The sequence below is a fragment of the Pongo pygmaeus genome, chromosome 14 (genome assembly GCF_028885625.2).
Source record: "Pongo pygmaeus isolate AG05252 chromosome 14, NHGRI_mPonPyg2-v2.0_pri, whole genome shotgun sequence".
In the NCBI taxonomy this organism is placed as follows: domain Eukaryota; kingdom Metazoa; phylum Chordata; class Mammalia; order Primates; family Hominidae; genus Pongo; species Pongo pygmaeus.
Window position 1 is genome coordinate 27127531 of NC_072387.2, and position 17460 is coordinate 27144990.

Sequence of the window (17460 nt, forward strand, 5' to 3'; positions counted from 1 at the left end):
GAAGGAAGAACTACCCAGAAGGTCTTCCCAGGGCTTAACGGACACTTCCATTTTAAGTATGAGAGCAGCTTCCTGGGACACAGCACTCATGTCCTACATTTCTTGTCCAGGAAGATGTTTCTAGTGCTCTTCAATTGCATGTCTCCAAGAGGCAATCCCACCTCAACAGGGGTTAAAAGCAAAAACATTCACGACCAAAGTTCACCCAACCCAACAGAAAATAGCTCTATCATTCAACCTTCACATTTTATGTTCAAGTTTCAAAGACACTGCAGGGAAAAAGTTAGATCTTGTGGAGAACTAGTGTGCAATCTTCACTTTCCTTGAACCGAGTTGACGTCATGGTGTCGTCTTTGGCACGTACAGTCTTTGAATAATAGTTGATGATCTTGCCATCCAGTTTATACTGATAGGGAATGCTCTCATAGGGCTTGAGGTCAAGGTCCACCACAGACATGGAGAAAGCAAACCTGGGCCTCGATGAAGGGATGACAGGCCTTTGATCAGATCTGGCATCCTGCAGACAGGGGGAGAGTGCGATCATGATGGAGCAGTCCTTGGCAGTCATGGCGATGCGGTACTGCTGCACCTTGAGGCCAAGGAGGGCGGATCACTTGAGGTCAGGAGTTAGAGACCAGCCTGGCCAACATGGTGAAACCCCATCTCTACTAAAAATACAAAAATTACCTAGGCATGGTGGCAGGTGTCTGTAATCCCAGCTACTTGGGAGGCTGAGGCAGGAGAATGGCTTGAACTGGGGAGGCGGAGCTTGCAGTGAGCCGAGATTATGCCATTGCACTCCAGCCTGCACTCCAGCCTGGGCAACAATAATGAAACTCGGTTTCAAAAAAAAAGGTCTGTCACAGTAACGACAGACAGTCATGCGTGACATCACTCGAGAGAGGAATAAACTCACGTTTTGGCTTAATCTCTACACACAGAATCTGCCGATGGTGCTCTGCAAAGTGGTAGGTCTGAAGTCTGGTTAAATGGAGAAGGCACATAGTGTAACCACTGAGAGTGTCCAGGTCCTTGTCACAGCGAGACTCTGGTCTTTCAGATTGTATCTTTATTTTATTTTTATTTTTTAAATTTTTTTGAGATGGAGTCTCACTGCGCCGCCCAGGCTGGAGTGCAGTGGCGCAATCTCGGCTCACTGCAATCTCTGCCTCCCGGGTTCAAGCGATTCTTCTGCCTCAGCCTCCCGAGTAGCTGGGACTACAGGCACGCACCATCACGCCCGGCTAACTTTTATATTTTTAGTACAGGCGGGGGTTTCACCATATTGGCCAGGCTGTTCTCGAACTCCTGACCTCGTGATCCGCCCACCTCGGCCTCCCAAAATGCTGGGATTACAGGCGTGAGCCACCGCACCCTGCCCAGATTGTATCTTTAAACGAAGCTGTTTCACAAACTCTAAAGGTGGCTGAACAACTTCCCCACAATGAACATAGTTCTCCCCCAAAAACTCCTTTATGACATTTTTGCCAAAGTCCACTATGTTCTGCAGGTGCTGAAATATCTCTTCCGAGGTCTTCTTCCTACTTGGAGGAAACTTCAGAAAACTCAGCAAGACACAGCGCTGCACGTGTGGTAGGTACCCCCATTAATTCGCGTCCATTAGCCCCTCTTCCATGCCCTGGCGCAGCCCTGGCGCCTCGCGGGCTGGGACGCAGGAACGCAAGCTGGGGGGCGGGAACGCGAGCTGGTGGCTGCCCGCCTCACTGGGCACCAGCCGTTGCCTTCGGGAGAGGAGTGCCTGTCAGCTGCCGCCACCCACCCGACCCCGCCGCCGCGACTCGCAAGCTGTGGCCCTTTGGGGCTTCTTTTATAAGGGCACAAATCCTATTCATCGAGGCTCCACCCTCATGACCTAATCACCTTCCACAGGCCCCACCTCCTGCTACCATCACACCGATGGTTAGGATTTCAACACGTGAATGGGGCTGGGGTGACACAAACATTCACACTGGAGCAAAATGTAGAAGGAAGAAAAGGAACATCACCAGTGCTACCACCAAGAGACTTACTCCTCTGTGCACTCATTTGCCCATTCGGCAAATCTCTCATGGAGCAGGTGCCGCGCTGGAGGCCAGGGAGGGGCGGTGCAGCAGAGGCCTCGGCTTTGAGGAGTCAGGCAACAGAGAGCAGTCAATCCACAAACACACCAGGTAGCTTAAGTGCGAGGAAGAGAGAGGAAGCAGGCATGAGCCACAGCGCCCGGCCCAGAATGTACATTTTTAAAGTTTGCTACAGTTGTCTAGTGACCTTCCAGAAGGTCATACTGATTTGCCCTCCACACAGCACTCTGTGGGTGTGCTTGTTTCCCTACATGCTTTCTAGTGCTATATCCAGAAATCCACCTTCAACAGTCTTATTTTCACTGGCACTAGCCAGTATAGTTTAAAAAGGAGATTTGGGCGGGGAGCAGTGGCTCACGCCTGTAATCCCAGAACTTTGGAAGGCCGAAGTGGGCGGATCACGAGGTCAGGAGATCGAGACCATCCTGGCTAACACGGTGAAACCCCGTCTCTACTAAAAATAAAAAAGCCGGGCGTGGTGGCGGGCGCCTGTAGTCCCAGCTACTCAGGAGGCTGAGGCAGGAGAATGGCGTGAACCCGGGAGGCGGGGCTTGCAGTGAGCAGAGATCATGCCACTGCACTCCAGCCTGGGAGACAGAGTGAGACTCCGTCTCAAAAAAAAAAAAAAAGGAGATTTGGGGCCGGGCACAGTGGCTCATGCCTGTAATCCCAGCACTTTGGGAGGGCGAGGCAATCGAATCACTTGAGGTCAGGAGTTCAAGACTAGCCTGGCCAACGTGGTGAAACCCTGTTTCTACTAAAAATATAAAAATTAGACGGGCGTGGTGGCACACGCCTGTAATCCCAGCTACTCAGGAGGCTGCGGCAGGAGCATTACTTGAACCCGGGAGGCAGAGGTTGCAGTGAGCCGAGATCACGCCATTGCACTCTAGCCTGGGCGACAGAGCAAGATGCTGTCTCAAACAAACAAACAAACAAAACAACAACAACAAAAAAAACCCACTGTGGCTGGTGTCATCATTATTATTGCTGTTGTTCCTGCTGTTGGAACAGTACAAATGGGAAAAAAGTAAAAAGGAAGAGAGTTTACCAATTGTCTAAAATGAAATACCTAACAGGTTACAGAGTCAGGACTTAAACCTAGAAATTCTGACTCCTGCTCCAGTGCTTTTTCCAATTAAGCTGCTTTTTTTTTTTTTTTTTTTTTTAATTTCTTAGTTTCCCTCTGCCTTCTTTTGTCTGTGACACACTGGGGTTCAGTGTGAGTGGGTGTAAATGAGCCTGGAACAACTCCTTGTGCCAAGCAGCAGGGAAGCCATCAGACACTGACAGGCCCATGTCAGTGAGTCCCTGGATGGAGTTGAAAGTGCCACTGGCTAAGGAAACATTTGAAAATTTCTAAATCTATGAATTCAAAAAGAGACTAAAAACAATGATGACCACAACTTCGTTGCTCACCCTTGAAGAATGCTAGGAACCAGCGTTTAAATTTGAAAACCGGCAAATAAAAGGAAAGCAGTAAGTATTTATTCTGTGCTTCCAATATGAACTGTACTACTGGGTAACCAGAGAGCTGACAGAGGGGCAGCTCCTATTTATAAAGTAATCCAGCTGATTAATGAAGAACAGAAAAATGAGAGTACCACCACATGCCACCCTTGTGTGAGATCTACCCAATGGCACACACACGCAAAGCACACAAAACCGAGCAGATGTTCTGTGTGAAAGTGCACACCACCACTGGTGAAGTGTTTTTGTAAAAGTTTTAAATTTAAATCTGACCCAGCATCTCAATCAATTTCTGGGAAATATAGGGGAACTTGCTAAGTGATGCATTGAAGTGAGGCTGCCATTGGTAAAGTCTAGGAGCTGAAAAACTCCACAGGACAAACAACCTGGCTTCTTCATCTGAAAATTTGCAAGGAAAAAAAGAGATGGAGGGCGAACTTATGGATTAAAAGAAAATTAAGTTGGGTGACTTTTATGTAATAGAAATGACACCTCAATCAAGCTGCTACAAAGAAACTAATTAAGAAGCTTATCAACCAGGACTCATAGGGCTCTTATTTGGATCCTGATTAGAAAAAAAAATGTACTAAAAAAGTTTTATGAGACAATTGGACATTTAAACACTGATTTCCAATTTGATAATCTCAAGGGATTAATGTTTTAAAAAATTATGTATAATAATGTTATTTTGGTTATGTTTTAGAAGAATCCTATCTTTTAGTGACACTGAAATATTTATGGATAAAAGTAGATTATTTCTGGGATTTCTTCAAAATAATCTGGGATTGGGAAAGTAGGTGGGGTAGAAATGAACCACGACATACCCCTACTTGATACTTGTTGAAGCCGGATGAGATACCTGTGGGGTCATAGTACTATTCTCTCTACTCTTGCATATATTTGAAAATGTCCATGATAAGATCCAAGGTTTCAGTGTGCAGAGATTATGTAAAAGAATACTTCTCAGTCTGGGCATGGTGGCTCACACCTGTAATCCCAGCACTCTGGGAGGCCTAGGTGGGTGGATCATCTGAGGTCAGGAGTTCGAGACCAGCCTGGCCAACATGGTGAAACCCCGTCTCTACTAAAAATACAAAAATTAGCCGGGCATGGTGGTGCATGCCTGTAATCCCAGCTACTTGGGAGGCTGAGGCAGAAGAATCACTTGAACCCAGGGGGACAAAGGTTGCAGTGAGCCAAGATCACACGACTTCACTCCAGCCTGGATGAAAGAGAGAGACTCTGTCTCAAAAAAAAAAAAAAAAGAATACTTCTCCCACCTTAATTGAAATTTTTAAAATTAGAGACAAATCAAATGGAGTCTAAGTTAATATTTTTGGTACATCCTTGGGATGAAATACCCTGCTCCCATTACAAATGCATATGTCCACAATATGTTGTAAGCAATAAACCAGCTTACAAATGTAATTTTAAATTTAATTTTAATTTAATTAAAACAGAAAAAAGGCATTATACGCCCATTGTAAAAAGCAACTCAAATAATACAGAGGGGAAGAAGGGAAAGCTTCACCTCCTTTCTCCATCCCTGTTGATGGGACTCAGATTCCTCTTTCTTGTGTATTTCTTACAGACCTTTTCTGTGTGATTCATAGTTTTGGATTTTCCAGGTTGTCAGAGTTGGAATCATACAGTATGTTGCCTTTGCAGATTGGCTGCTTTCACTTAACAATATACATTTGAGGTTCCTCCATGTTTTTTATGGTTTAATAGCTCAGTTCATTCTAATACTGAATAACATCCCATTGTCGGGATGAACCACAGTTTATCCATTCACCTACAGAAGGACATCTTGGTTGCTTCCAAGTTTTGGCAGTTGTGAATAAAGCTGCTGTATTCCATGTGCAGGTTTTTGTGTGCACATAAGTTTTCAATTTATTTTGGTAAATACAAAGAAGCACAATTGCTGGATTGTATAGTAACAGTATGTTGAGTTTTCTAAGAAACCATCAACTGCCTTCCAAAGTGGCTGTTGGCTGGGCATAGTGGCTTATTGCAATTTGGTAGGCCGAGATGGGAGGATTGCTTGAGCTCAGCAAGGAGTGCAAGACCAGCCCCGGCAACATAGTGAGACACTCCATCTCTACAAAAAAAAGGAGAAAACAAAACAAACCAAAAAACTGATAGTGTTTGATATAGCAAATTTTTATTTATTTATTTATTTTGAGATGGAGTTTCACTCTTGTTGCCCAGGCTGGAGTGCAGTGGCGCGATCTCAGCTCACTGTAACCTCTGCCTCCCGGGTTCAAGTGATTCTCCTGCCTTAGCCTCCCCAGTAGCTGGGATTACAGGCGTGTGCCACCACGCCCAGCTAATTTTGTATTTTTAGTAGAGATGGGGGTTTCACCATGTTAGTCAGGCTGGTCTTGAACTCCTGACCTCAGGTGATCTGCCCATCTTAGCCTCCCAAAGTGCTGGGATTAGAGGCGTGAGCCACTGCGCCTGGCCCACGTTTTTACAGTTAGTTTATATCTTACAATTTTCATCGGTAGTTTCATTGTAGGTTTAAGTAATAAACCAGGAAACTTTAAAAAATAGATGATAGATAAATCCCTCAAGGGCTTCCCGGTGCCCTCGGGATAACATACAACTTTCTTACTGGTACTTTCTATGTTCTTTATAACCGGTTCCTGCTCACTCTCCAACCCCAACTCTCCTCTGTAGCCAGCCCCCTAAGCATTCCATCCTCTGTCCTTTGCACATATGTTCAACTCTGTCTGAAGGCCAGCCCTGCACACCTTCCCCCAGCAATCTCTATTTATCCTTTAAGTCTCGATGTAGAATCATTTATTCCATGAAGCTGCCCTGGTGTTCCCCTCCCCCAACCCAACGCTTTGAACTTCCCTAGTATAGCGCTTTTCACCAGATGACAGTTGTCTAGTTGTTTGATGTCTTCTGAGGAGGTCAGCCAGCCCTGTGACCAGAAGGCATGAGCCCTGAGTTAAGTCTTCCTCACTGTTCTGTTCCTAGCCCCTAGCAGAGGAAGCCCAGCTCCACCATGGGCTCTGGCCAAGTGTCTGTTTTCTGACTTCTTCTTGTCCCTATTGTAAGGTCCCTCTCTCAGCGACCTCCACATGCCTTTCATGGGGCCCAGGCTCCTTTAGCTGCTCTCCCCGTGGCATGGAGGGTGTGCGGGACAGCACGAGGCTGCTCGGGCCACGTGTTCGGGAGCCTCACCCTGCCACGGCCGCTGCACTACCCTCATGCCCTGAGGAGCTCTGGGCTCCCTGAGCTGTGGGATCCCCTCAGTCTTTTCTGAGGTTTCTACCAGCCTTTATCTAGTCTGAGTCAGGTTGCTTTTCAGAGACATCATCAAAGTTTAACTCTATCAACATCACCAATTAGGGTGGTGCAAATCCAGAGCACAGACTTATGACCTGGCGAGGATGTGCAGCAACAGGAACTCTCATTCACTGCTGGTGGAATGCAAAATGGTGCAGCCACCCTGGTCTTTTTGTTTGTTTGTTTTTAGAGACAGGGTCTCTCCCCATTGTCCAGGCTGGAGTGCAGTGGCATGATCATAGCTGACTGCAGCCTGGAATTCCTGGGCTGAAGCCATATCCTCCTATCTGGGCCTCCCAAGTAGCTGGTGCATACCACCACACCCGGCTAAGTTTTGTTTTGTTTTTTTTTTTTGAGAACGAGTCTGGCTCTGTCGCCCAGGCTGGAGTGCAGTGGCGCGATCTCGGCTCACTGCAAGCTCTGCCTCCCGGGTTCACGCCATTCTCCTGCCTCAGCCTCCTGAGTAGCTGGGACTACAGGTGCCCGCCACCACACCCGCTAATTTTTTTTGTACTTTTAATAGAGACGGGGTTTCACCGTGGTCTTGATCTCCTGACCTCGTGATCCGCCCGCCTCGGCCTCCCAAAGTGCTGGGATTACAGGCGTGAGCCATGGCACCCAGCATTTTTTTTTTTTTTTTTTTGAGACAGAGTCTTGCTCTGTCGCCCAGGCTGGAGTGCAGGGGTGTGATCTTGGCTCACTGCAACCTCTGCCTTCTAGATTCAAGTGATACTCCTGCCTCAGCCTCCTGAGTAGCTGGGATTACAGGCATGCACTACCACGCCTGGCTAATTTTTGTATTTTTAGTAGAGATGGAGTTTCACCATGTTGGCCAGGCTGGTCTCGAACTCCTGACCTCAGGTGATTCACCTGCCTCAGCCTCCCAAAGTGCTGGGATTACAGGCGTGAGCCACTGTGCCCGACCAACATTGAATATTATTAGTATTTGTAGAGATGGGGGGGGTCTCACTATGTTACCCAGGCTAGTCTCGAACTTTTGAGCGATCCTCTTGCCTCAGCTTCCCAAAGTGCTAGGATTACAGGTGTGAGCCACCACACCTAGCCAAAAGCCACAGGTTATTGATATAGCAAGAAGAACTTCACATAATTTAAACTAAAACAATGCTACTGTTTGAATGTGTTCCCTTCAAATTTCAGGTGTTGACATTTAATGGCCAATGTGATAATATTAAGAGGTGGCCTTTTAAAAGGTGATTAGACCATGAGGGCTCCTCCCTAGTGAATGGGATTAAGACCCCTATTAAAAAGGCCAAGGCCTCTCCGTCCTCTCCCTCTCCCCCTCCCGCTCCCCCTCCCCCTCCCCCTCTCCCTCTCCCTCTCCCTTCTTCGGTCTCCCTCTCCTTCTTTTTTTCGGTCTCCCTCTGTTGCCAAAGCTGGACTGTACTGCCGTGATCTCGGCTCGCTGCAATCTCCCTGCCTCGGGCTCCTGTGATTCTCCTGCCTTGGCCTGCCCAGTGCCTGGGATTGCAGGCGCGCGCCGCCACGCCTGACTGGTTTTTGTATTTTTGGTGGAGACGGGGTTTCGCGGTGTTGACCGGGCTGGTCTCCAGCTCCTGGCCTCGAGTGATCTGCCGGCCTCGGCCTCCCGAGGTGCTGGGATTGCAGACGGAGTCTCGCTCACTCAATGCTCAATGTTGCTCAGGCTGGAGTGCAGTGGCATGATCTCTGCTCGCTACAACCTCCACCTCCCAACCGCCTGCCTCGGCTTCCTAAAGTGCTAAGATTACAGCCTCTGCCCCGCCGCCACCCCGTCTAGGAAGTGAGGAGCGTCTCTGCCAGGCCGCCCTGTCTGGGAAGTGAGGAGCGCTTCTGCCCGGCCGCCATCCTGTATAGGAAGTGAGGAGTGCCTCTGCCCAGCCGCCACCCCGTCTGGGAAGAAGTGAAGAGCGTCTCTGCCCGGCCGCCCCGTCTGGGAGGTGAGGAGCGCCTCTGCCCGGCCGCCCCGTCTGGGAGGTGAGGAGCGTCTCTGCCCGGTCGCCCCGTCTGGGAAGTGAGGAGCGCCTCTGCCCAGCCGCCACCCCGTCTGGGAAGAAGTGAAGAGCGTCTCTGCCCGGCCGCCCCGTCTGGGATGTGAGGAGCGCCTCTGCCCGGCCGCCCCGTCTGGGAGGCGAGGAGCGTCTCTGCCCGGCCGCCCCGTCTGGGAAGTGAGGAGCGCCTCTGCCCGGCCACCCCATCTGGGAGGTGAGGAGTGCCTCTGCCCGGCCGCCCCATCTGGGAGGTGAGGAGCGCCTCTGCCCGGCCGCCCCCTCTGGGAAGTGAGGAGCGCCTCTGCCTGGCCGCCCCGTCTGGGAGATGAGGAGCGCCTCTACCCGGCCGCCCATCGTCTGGGATGTGAGGAGCGCCTCTGCCCGGCCACCCCATCTGGGATGTGAGGAGCGCCTCTACCCGGCGGCCCATCGTCTGGGATGTGAGGAGCGCCTCTGCCCGGCCGCCCCGTCTGGGAGGTGAGGAGTGCCTCTGCCCGGCCGCCCCGTCTGGGAGGCGAGGAGCGCCTCTGCCCGGGCGGCCCCGTCTGGGAAGCGAGGAGCGCCTCTGCCCGGCCGCCCCGTCTGGGAGGTGAGGAGCGCCTCTGCCCGGCCACCCTGTCTGGGAGGTGTACCCAACAGCTCCGAAGAGACAGCGACCATCGGGAGCGGGCCATGAGGACGATGGCGGTTTTGTTGAAAAGAAGGGGGGGAAGTGTGGGGAAAGGAAGGAGAGATCAGATTGTTGCTGTGTCTGTGTAGAAAGAGGTGGGCATAGGAGATTCCATTTTGTTCTGACTAGGAGAAATTCTTCTGCCTTGGGATGCTGTTGATCTATGGCCTTTCCCCCAGCCCCGTGCTCTCTGAAACATGTGCTGTGTCAACTCAGGGTTAAATGGATTAAGGGCGGTGCAAGATGTGCTTTGTTAAACAGATGCTTGAAGGCAGCATGCTCTTTAAGAGTCATCACCACTCCCTAATCTCAAGTACCCAGGGACACAAACACTGCAGAAGGCCGCAGGGACCTCTGCCTAGGAAAACCAGAGACCTTTGTTCATGTGTGTATCTCCTGACCTTCTCTCCACTATTATCCTATGACCCTCCCATATCCCCCTCTCCCAGAAACACCCAAGAATCATCAATAAATACTTAATTAAAAAAAAAAAAAAGGTTTCACGTGGCATTCAAGTCTTGCCTCTTCTGCCTTCTGCCATGTGAGGACGCAGAGTCCCTCTGCTCCAGAAGATGCAGCCACAAGATGGCATCTGGAAGCAGAGTTGCCCTCAGAGACTACACACCTGCCAGCATCCTGATCTAAGACCTCCCAGCCTCCATAGAACTGTGAGAAATAGAGTGTGAGACATCAAGTGTATTGGTTAAAAAAACAAAAAAAATTAGAACTGTGAGAAATAAAGTTCTGGGTTTTTTTTGTTTTGTTTTGTTTTTTTGATGGAATTTTGCACTGTCACCCAGGCTGGGGTGCAGTGGCACGATCTCAGCTCACTGCAGCCTCTGCCTCCCGGGTTCAAGCGATTCACCAGCCTCAACCTCCTGAGTAGCTGGGATTACAGGTGCCTGCCACCATGCCTGGCTAATTTTTGTATTTTTAGTAGAGACGAGGTTTTGCCATGTTGGCCAGGCTGGTCTTGAACTCCTGACCTCAGGTGATCCACCCGCCTCGGCCTCCCAAAGTGCTGGGATTACAGGTGTGAGCCACCGTGCCCAGCCTGTTCTTTATAAATTACCTAGTCTCAGGTATTTTGTTGCAGTGGCAGGAACAGACTAATACAAACAGCAAAAGTAATTAACGATTTAAGACGTGATGACAATGATGTAATTGAAAGTTTAAGATGACCAAGAAGCACCGAGTGGTTTGAAGCCAGGAATGCCATGATTAGCTTGATGGATTAAGCAGATGCTTGGGCTGTAGTGTGGAGACTGGAAGGGAGAAGGCAAACCTGGGACCTGGGAGGCCAGGCAGGAAACTTGTCCACCAGGCAGGAGGGAGGGAGCCCTGAGCCAGGCTATGGCAAGGGTGACCAGAGAGCCTGACCAGGACCTGGTTTGCATAGAACAAGCCCTATTTACACCTGTTGTCCTGGGGCCCCACGCATTCTCAAATGAATCCCAGTTGCAAGGCCGGGCGCGGTGGCTCATGCCTGTAATCCCAGCAGTTTGGGAGGCCGAGGTGGGCGGATCATCTGAGGTCAGGAGTTTGAGACTAGCCTGGCCAACATGGTGAAACCCCATCTCTAATAATAATACAAAAATTAGCTGGGCATGGTGGCGCACACCTGTAATCCCAGCTACTTGGGAGGCTGAGACAGGAGAATTGCTTGAACCCAGGAGGTGGAGGTTGCAGTGAGCCGAGATCATGCCATTACACTTCAGCCTGGATGACAAGAGTGAAACTCCGTCTCAAAAAAAAAAAAATGCATTTAATACACTTAACCTAAACAAGGTGTGGTGGCATGAGCCTATGATCCCAGCTACTCAGGAGGCTAAGTCGGGAGGACCACTTGAGGCCAGGAGTTCGCTGTGTGCTGTGATCACACTTGTGAATAGCCACCACACTCCAGCCTAGGCAACACAGCAAGATCTGTCTCTTAAAAAAAAAAAAAAAAAAAAAAAGACACCTAGCTGGCCACAGTGGCTCATGCCTATAATCCCAGCACTTTGGGAGGCCGAGGCAGGCAGATCATTTGAGGTCAGGAGTTTGAGACCAGCCTGGCCAACATGGTGAAACCCCATCTCTACTAAAAATACAAAAATTAGCTGGGCTTGGTGGCGCACACCTGTGGTCCCAGCTACTCAGGAGGCTGAGGTGAGTGAATCACTTGAACCCAGGAGGCAGAGGTTGCAGTGAGCTGAGAGCACGCCACTGCACTCCAGCCTGGGTGACAGAGCAAGACTCCGTCTCAGAAAAAAAAAAAAAAAAGACACCTAACTTACTGAACATCATAGCTTAGCCTCACCTATCTTAACATCTACAGACACTTACATTAGCCTACAGTTGGGGAAATCATCTAACGAAAAGCCTATTTTGTGATGAAGTGTTGAATATCTCATACAGTTTATTGAATACTGTGCTGAAAGTGAACACAGAAGGGCTGTATGAGAACTCCAGGTACATACGGTTCCTACTGAATGAGTGTTGCTTTCACGCCACCACAAAGTCAAAAATCTTAAGTTGAACGTCAGGGACATCTGTACGATATCACGTGTTATACTGGGGACAAGGGTGTCTTGGGGTGAAGGGGAGGGCAAGGAATGACCAGGGCTAGGGCCATGAATTTTAGCAGGTCCATGGCCATGCAGCCTGAGACTCGCCCGCAGCGCACAGTGGCTCTGTGATTGAGTTCCTGCACTGAGATGTGATTGGAAGAGACGTGACGATGTCCTTGCAAATGACGGTGAGGCCTTCCCCCATTGCCCCTTCTCCTGCTCTTTTGCAGGAAACATCAACAACCAGAGCCTTCCCCCAGGGAAGGATGGCAGAGCTGTCCCACAAGCCAGGGGCACCACATCTGGACTGTACGTGAAAGCAAAAAGAGCTCCTCTATTATTTAGGCCTTTGTTTTTCTATCTTCTTGTTACAGCAGTGTAGCCTGTGCACTAAAACACAGTAGGCATTTGCTTAATAGACTGTGTAGGAGTTTTAGATGGAAGTCCCCACTCATCACTACTGTTACCCTTAAATAGGTTTAATCTCTTAGATTCCCCAAGTCTTGGACTCAACTGTAGACCTTTTGCTCTGGACTTCTTTTTTTTTTTTTTTTTGAGATGGAGTCTTGCTTTGTCACTGCAACCTCCGCCTCCTGGGTTCAAGCGACTCTTCTGCCTCAGCCTCCCTAGTAGCTGGGACTACAGGCATGTGCCATCACTCCCAGCTAATTTTTATATTTTTAGTAGAGATGGGGTTTCACTATATTGCCCAGGCTGGTCTCAAACTCCTGACCTCATGATCCACCTGCCTCGGCCTCCCAAAGTGCTGGGATTACAGGCTTACAGGTGTGAGCCACTGCACCTGGCTTGCCCTGGACTTTTACTGAATGGTCCCTAGGATGAGTTCCCCCCATTAAGGCCACAGAAAAACCGGGAAGCAGTAAGAAGCCTATATATGGAGACTGGCCTTAGAGGAAAGGGCTCAGCCACAGGGCTGAGCCAGGCCTGGTTTCCCTTCTAGCTGTCTGTGGATGTGCTGAGCCACGCGGGGGAAGCCACGTGGCAAGTTGCTTGAGTTTGGTCCTCTATGTTAGGCTAAAGGGGTAAGTAAAATAAAGTTGACAAATGGTGAGCGGCTGCAGAGGGCTCAGGAAGAAAGCACAGATGTCCCATCCATCCTTCAGACATGCGGGGGAGAGTTCCTGGTGTGATGAAGCCTTCGAGGCCACCCTGCTGAGTATACCCTGTGTTTACTGCGCAGCAGCTGTGTGCAGGCAACGGAGCTGGCAGGAAGCAGCACCAAGCAGAATGAGACACTGCCCTTGCCACCAAGGGGCTAATGGGGCAGTGAGGAGACAGAAAGACTCTTTTTTTTTTTTTTTTTTGAGATGCAGTTTTGCTCTTGTTGTCCAGGCTGGAGTGCAATGGCAGGATCTTGGCTCACCGCAACCTCTGCCTCCCGGGTTCAAGCAATTCTCCTGCCTCAGCCTCCCGAGTAGCTGGGAGTACAGGCATGCACCACCATGCCCAGCTAATTTTATATTTTTAGTAGAGACGGGGTTTCTCCATGTTGGTCAGACTGGTCTCAAACTCCCGACCTCAGGTGTTCCGCCTTCCTCGGCCTCCCAGAGTGCTGGGATTACAGGCATGAGCCACTGCACCCGGCTGAGACAGAAAGACTCTTAACCATAATGTGATGCAAAGGAAACTCCAAATCTGTGGTTGGTCCTTTCAGACCTCCTGAAGTGCTGGTGGCCGGCATCCTAGAGACCCCACCCTCACCTGCGGTGCTGCCTGCCAACCTGGGCTCATGGCACGTAAGGATGAGATCACTGCTCCGCTTGGTTTGTCAAAGCTCACTTTAGAGGCAGTGCAGCACCCCGCCCCCAATTCAGAGAAACACTGGGTATGTTGTCTGCAACTTCAGATATGTGGGATAAACAAACCCCTACTCAAGTGGAAACTAATCCTGCCGTTTTTCTCTGCCTTTGCAATTCATCAAAGCATCCGTCCTCAAAGTCTCAGTGTCTCATGTGTGCCTTCCAATGGATCTTTCTTCTTGCCACGATAAATGGCATACTTTTATCTTTTTTTTTTTTTTTTTGAGACAGGATCTCGCTCTGTTGCCCAGTCTAGAGTGCAGTGGTGATCACAGCTCACTGCAGTCTCAAACTCCCGGGCTCAAGTGATCCTCCTGTCTCAGCCTCCTGAGAAGCTGGGACTACAGGCACATGCTACCATGCCTGGCTAATTTTTTGTGTGTTTAGTAGAGATGGGGTCTTCCTGTGTTGCCCAGGCAGTTCTTAAACTTCTGGGCTCATGTGATTCCCCTAACTTGGCCTCCCAAAGTGCTAGGATTACAGGTGCTTAGCCTAGTTTTATCCTTAATAGGCCTCCTTTAAGGTGTTGCAATCTTTCAGTTCATTTTGGCTTAAGGTTTGTATTTTTCTTTTTCTGATGGTGGCCTGCTGGTTGAAAAGGCCTGGGTTCTGAACACGGGGTGCAATTTGTAAGGATTGCATTTGGAGCGGGTGACATTACTTAAGCTGTGTTTCCATCCTGGGGTACCTCCAACCAACAAAGTCAAAGATGTAAAATACATTAACAGAGCATTTTTTCCCTTGGCCTGCAATAGAAAACTCTAAAGAATTAAAAGAAGAAAAAAAGAAGGAAGACTCCTATACATGTATGTACAAAATATATGTATATCTGCTATGGACAGAATGTCTGTGTCCCCCCCAAAATTCGAATGTTGACATTCTAACCTCCATTCTGATAGTATTAGGAGGTGGAGCCTTCGGGAAGTAATTAGGTCGTGAGAATTGCGCCTTCGTGAATGTGTTTAATGCTCTTATAAGAAGAGAATAAGAGAGCGTCCCCTCTCTCTCTGTGTCTCTGTCTCTCTGTGCCATGTGAGGAGGCAACAAGAAATCAACCTTCTCTTAGCCAGGAAGAAGGCCCTCACCAAGAACTCCAGCCATGCTGACATCTTGATCTCTGACTTTCAGGTTCCAGACCTGTGAGAATAAATGTTTGTTGTTTAAGCCACCCAGTCTATGGTAATTTGCTATAGCAGCCTGAGCTAAGAATAGGTGTGTGTGTGAGTGAAAATGATGAATACAGTATCATTACAATTAATGAGGTGCCTAATGGTGGTTGCCAGGAGTAGGGGGAGGGACATAAGGACCTTGTTGTTTAATGAGCACAGCTTCCATTTACAAGATGGAAAACTTCTGGAGATCTGTTTCACAATGATATAAATATCCGTAACATCACTGAACCGTACACTTAACAATGGTTGAGTGATACATCCTATGTTAGGTGTTTTTAACCACAATTTTTAAAAACCCAGATACCTAATTGTCAATTCTTGATTTCTTATTGGTCAAGGAATATCACTGGTATTAGTTCATCTACTGTGTCGCACCCTCGATTTAAAAATGCCCAGGGTTGTTTGCACTTTGAAGAAAAGATGACCCATATGATCCAGTCAGCAGCGCAATTCACCCTTTGTTCTTTGTTAACTCGGTGAAAGGGGTCACACTCATAATGGCTTTACCCGTTGTTGATGATGGTTATGTCTTCTCCCTCTGGTGTTCCCTGAAGAAAGGGTCCTCCTGAGAAAAGAAGCTTAGAAGGGGAGGCTGAAAAAGGAGATCAGGTGCAAGGACGTGAGGCCAGCCAGGCATCAGAGCACACTTGGGTAGCCATGGGCTAGCCTGTGGGTGGTCAGAGTGACACATCACATGGGAGACTCAGCCTACTGGCAAACTTCCTGATTTATTCAAAGTATACCGCAGGATGTAGTCTTGTGGCAAGTGGGCTGCAGAGATGCTGAGTACCTTGGTAGAAGCACCCAGGGCCATCCCCTACAGGTGGTCATGCATGTGGGTGCATTGACATCAGCCTGGGAAGCCCTCATATTGCTACTGTGTTACCCTTCCTCCCTGCGGTCCTGCTCCCCGCTTCCCATCCCCCTGCAGTCCCTGAAGCTTCTGCCCAAGGGCATTTACTCCACCCCAGTGCTCCTCCATGCTCCTTGCTAGCCAAGCAACACTTTTATTCAACCAGAAAAAGGCAAGCCAGCCAGCGCGGTGGCTCACACCTGTAATACCAGCACTTGCGGAGGCCAAGGCAGGTGGATCACTTGAGGTCAGGAGTTCTAGACCAACCTGTTCACCAACATAGCAAAAGCCTGACTTTACTAAAAATATAAAAATTAGCTGGGTGTGGTGGCACACACTTGTAATCCCAGCTACTTGGGAGGCTAAGGCAGGAGAATCACTTGAACCCAGGAGGTGGAGGTTGCAGTGAGCTGAGATTGCACCATTGTACTCTAGCCTAGGTGACAGAGTGAGACTCCATCTCAAAAAAGAAGGAAAGAAAAAGGCAAGCCTTTCTTCAGACCCCTTACCACGTGCTACTGGACACGGTCATAGTCACTGTCCTATTTGATGACAACTAGAATGGGACGGGGCTCACACAGAGTGGTGCAAAACACAGTTTGCACAACCATGAGCAGCAGCTTTTTATGCTGTCTATGGAAAGCTTTGACTCTGCAGTTAATCTTTCTGAGACTCCCATTTCCTGCTACTTTGGCCAACAGACATCATACAAGTTAGTGGGCCTTTTTGTAGAACAAAACTGATATTAAAGCCAATAACTAATCAAAGCCAGATTCCTAAAAACATATCTCACAAAACTGCTGTCACACAAGCACAAAAAGTAGTTGCCCCACTACCCTCACACCAAACACATGGCACTTAACGGCATTTCCTAAGTGTCAGACATTGTCGTTAGTGTTCTACAAATATTAACTCATTGAACTGCATCCTCTTAGCAATCTTATGAGGCTGTCATGATTATTTCTCTATTATAGATGAGAACTCGGAAGCATGAAAAGGCCAAGTGTCTTAGTCCATATTATGCTGCTATAGCAGGATACCTGAGATTGGGTAATATACCAAGGAATTTCTCACAGTTCTGGAGGCTAGGAAGTCCAAAGTCAAGGCAATGGCATCTGGTGATCTGGTGAGGGCTGTATCCTCTGGAGGGAAGGGATGCTGTGTCCTCATATGGCAGAGGGTAGAGAGGCAAATGGGCAAATGCTACATGAAGCCTCTTTTATAAGGGCCTTAATCCCATTAACCAGGAAGGAGTCCTCATGGTCTAATCACCTCTTAAAGGCCTACCTCTTAATACTGTCACATTGGCAACACCTGAGTTTTAGAGGGGACACATTCAAACCACAGGACTAAGTAAATTCCTCAACGTCACCCAGAGTTAGCAAGTGGAGAACCATGAGCAAATCCAGGCAGCTGGCCTCAGAGCGCTACACAATGCTTCCTTTGTTTGTTTGTCTTGGGGTTTTTCTTTTCTTTCTTTCTTTTTTTTTTTTTGAGGGTCTCACTATGTTGCCCAGGCTGGTGCCTCCCAGTTTCTTATTTCCATTTTTACTC

At 48.8% G+C, this 17460-nt stretch overlaps 1 protein-coding gene across 1 annotated transcript; it reads right to left on the reverse strand.

Moving 5' to 3' along the window:
- Window positions 1-283: 283 nt before the first annotated feature.
- Window positions 284-16035, reverse strand: LOC134738067 (inositol-pentakisphosphate 2-kinase-like). Its single transcript, XM_063650922.1, has 2 exons — window positions 15940-16035; window positions 284-589 (listed from the first exon to the last, which is right to left on the reverse strand). The coding sequence occupies exons 1-2, from the start codon at window positions 16033-16035 to the stop codon at window positions 284-286; spliced, it is 402 nt and encodes a 133-aa protein (XP_063506992.1).
- Between the last annotated feature and the right edge of the window lie 1425 nt (window positions 16036-17460).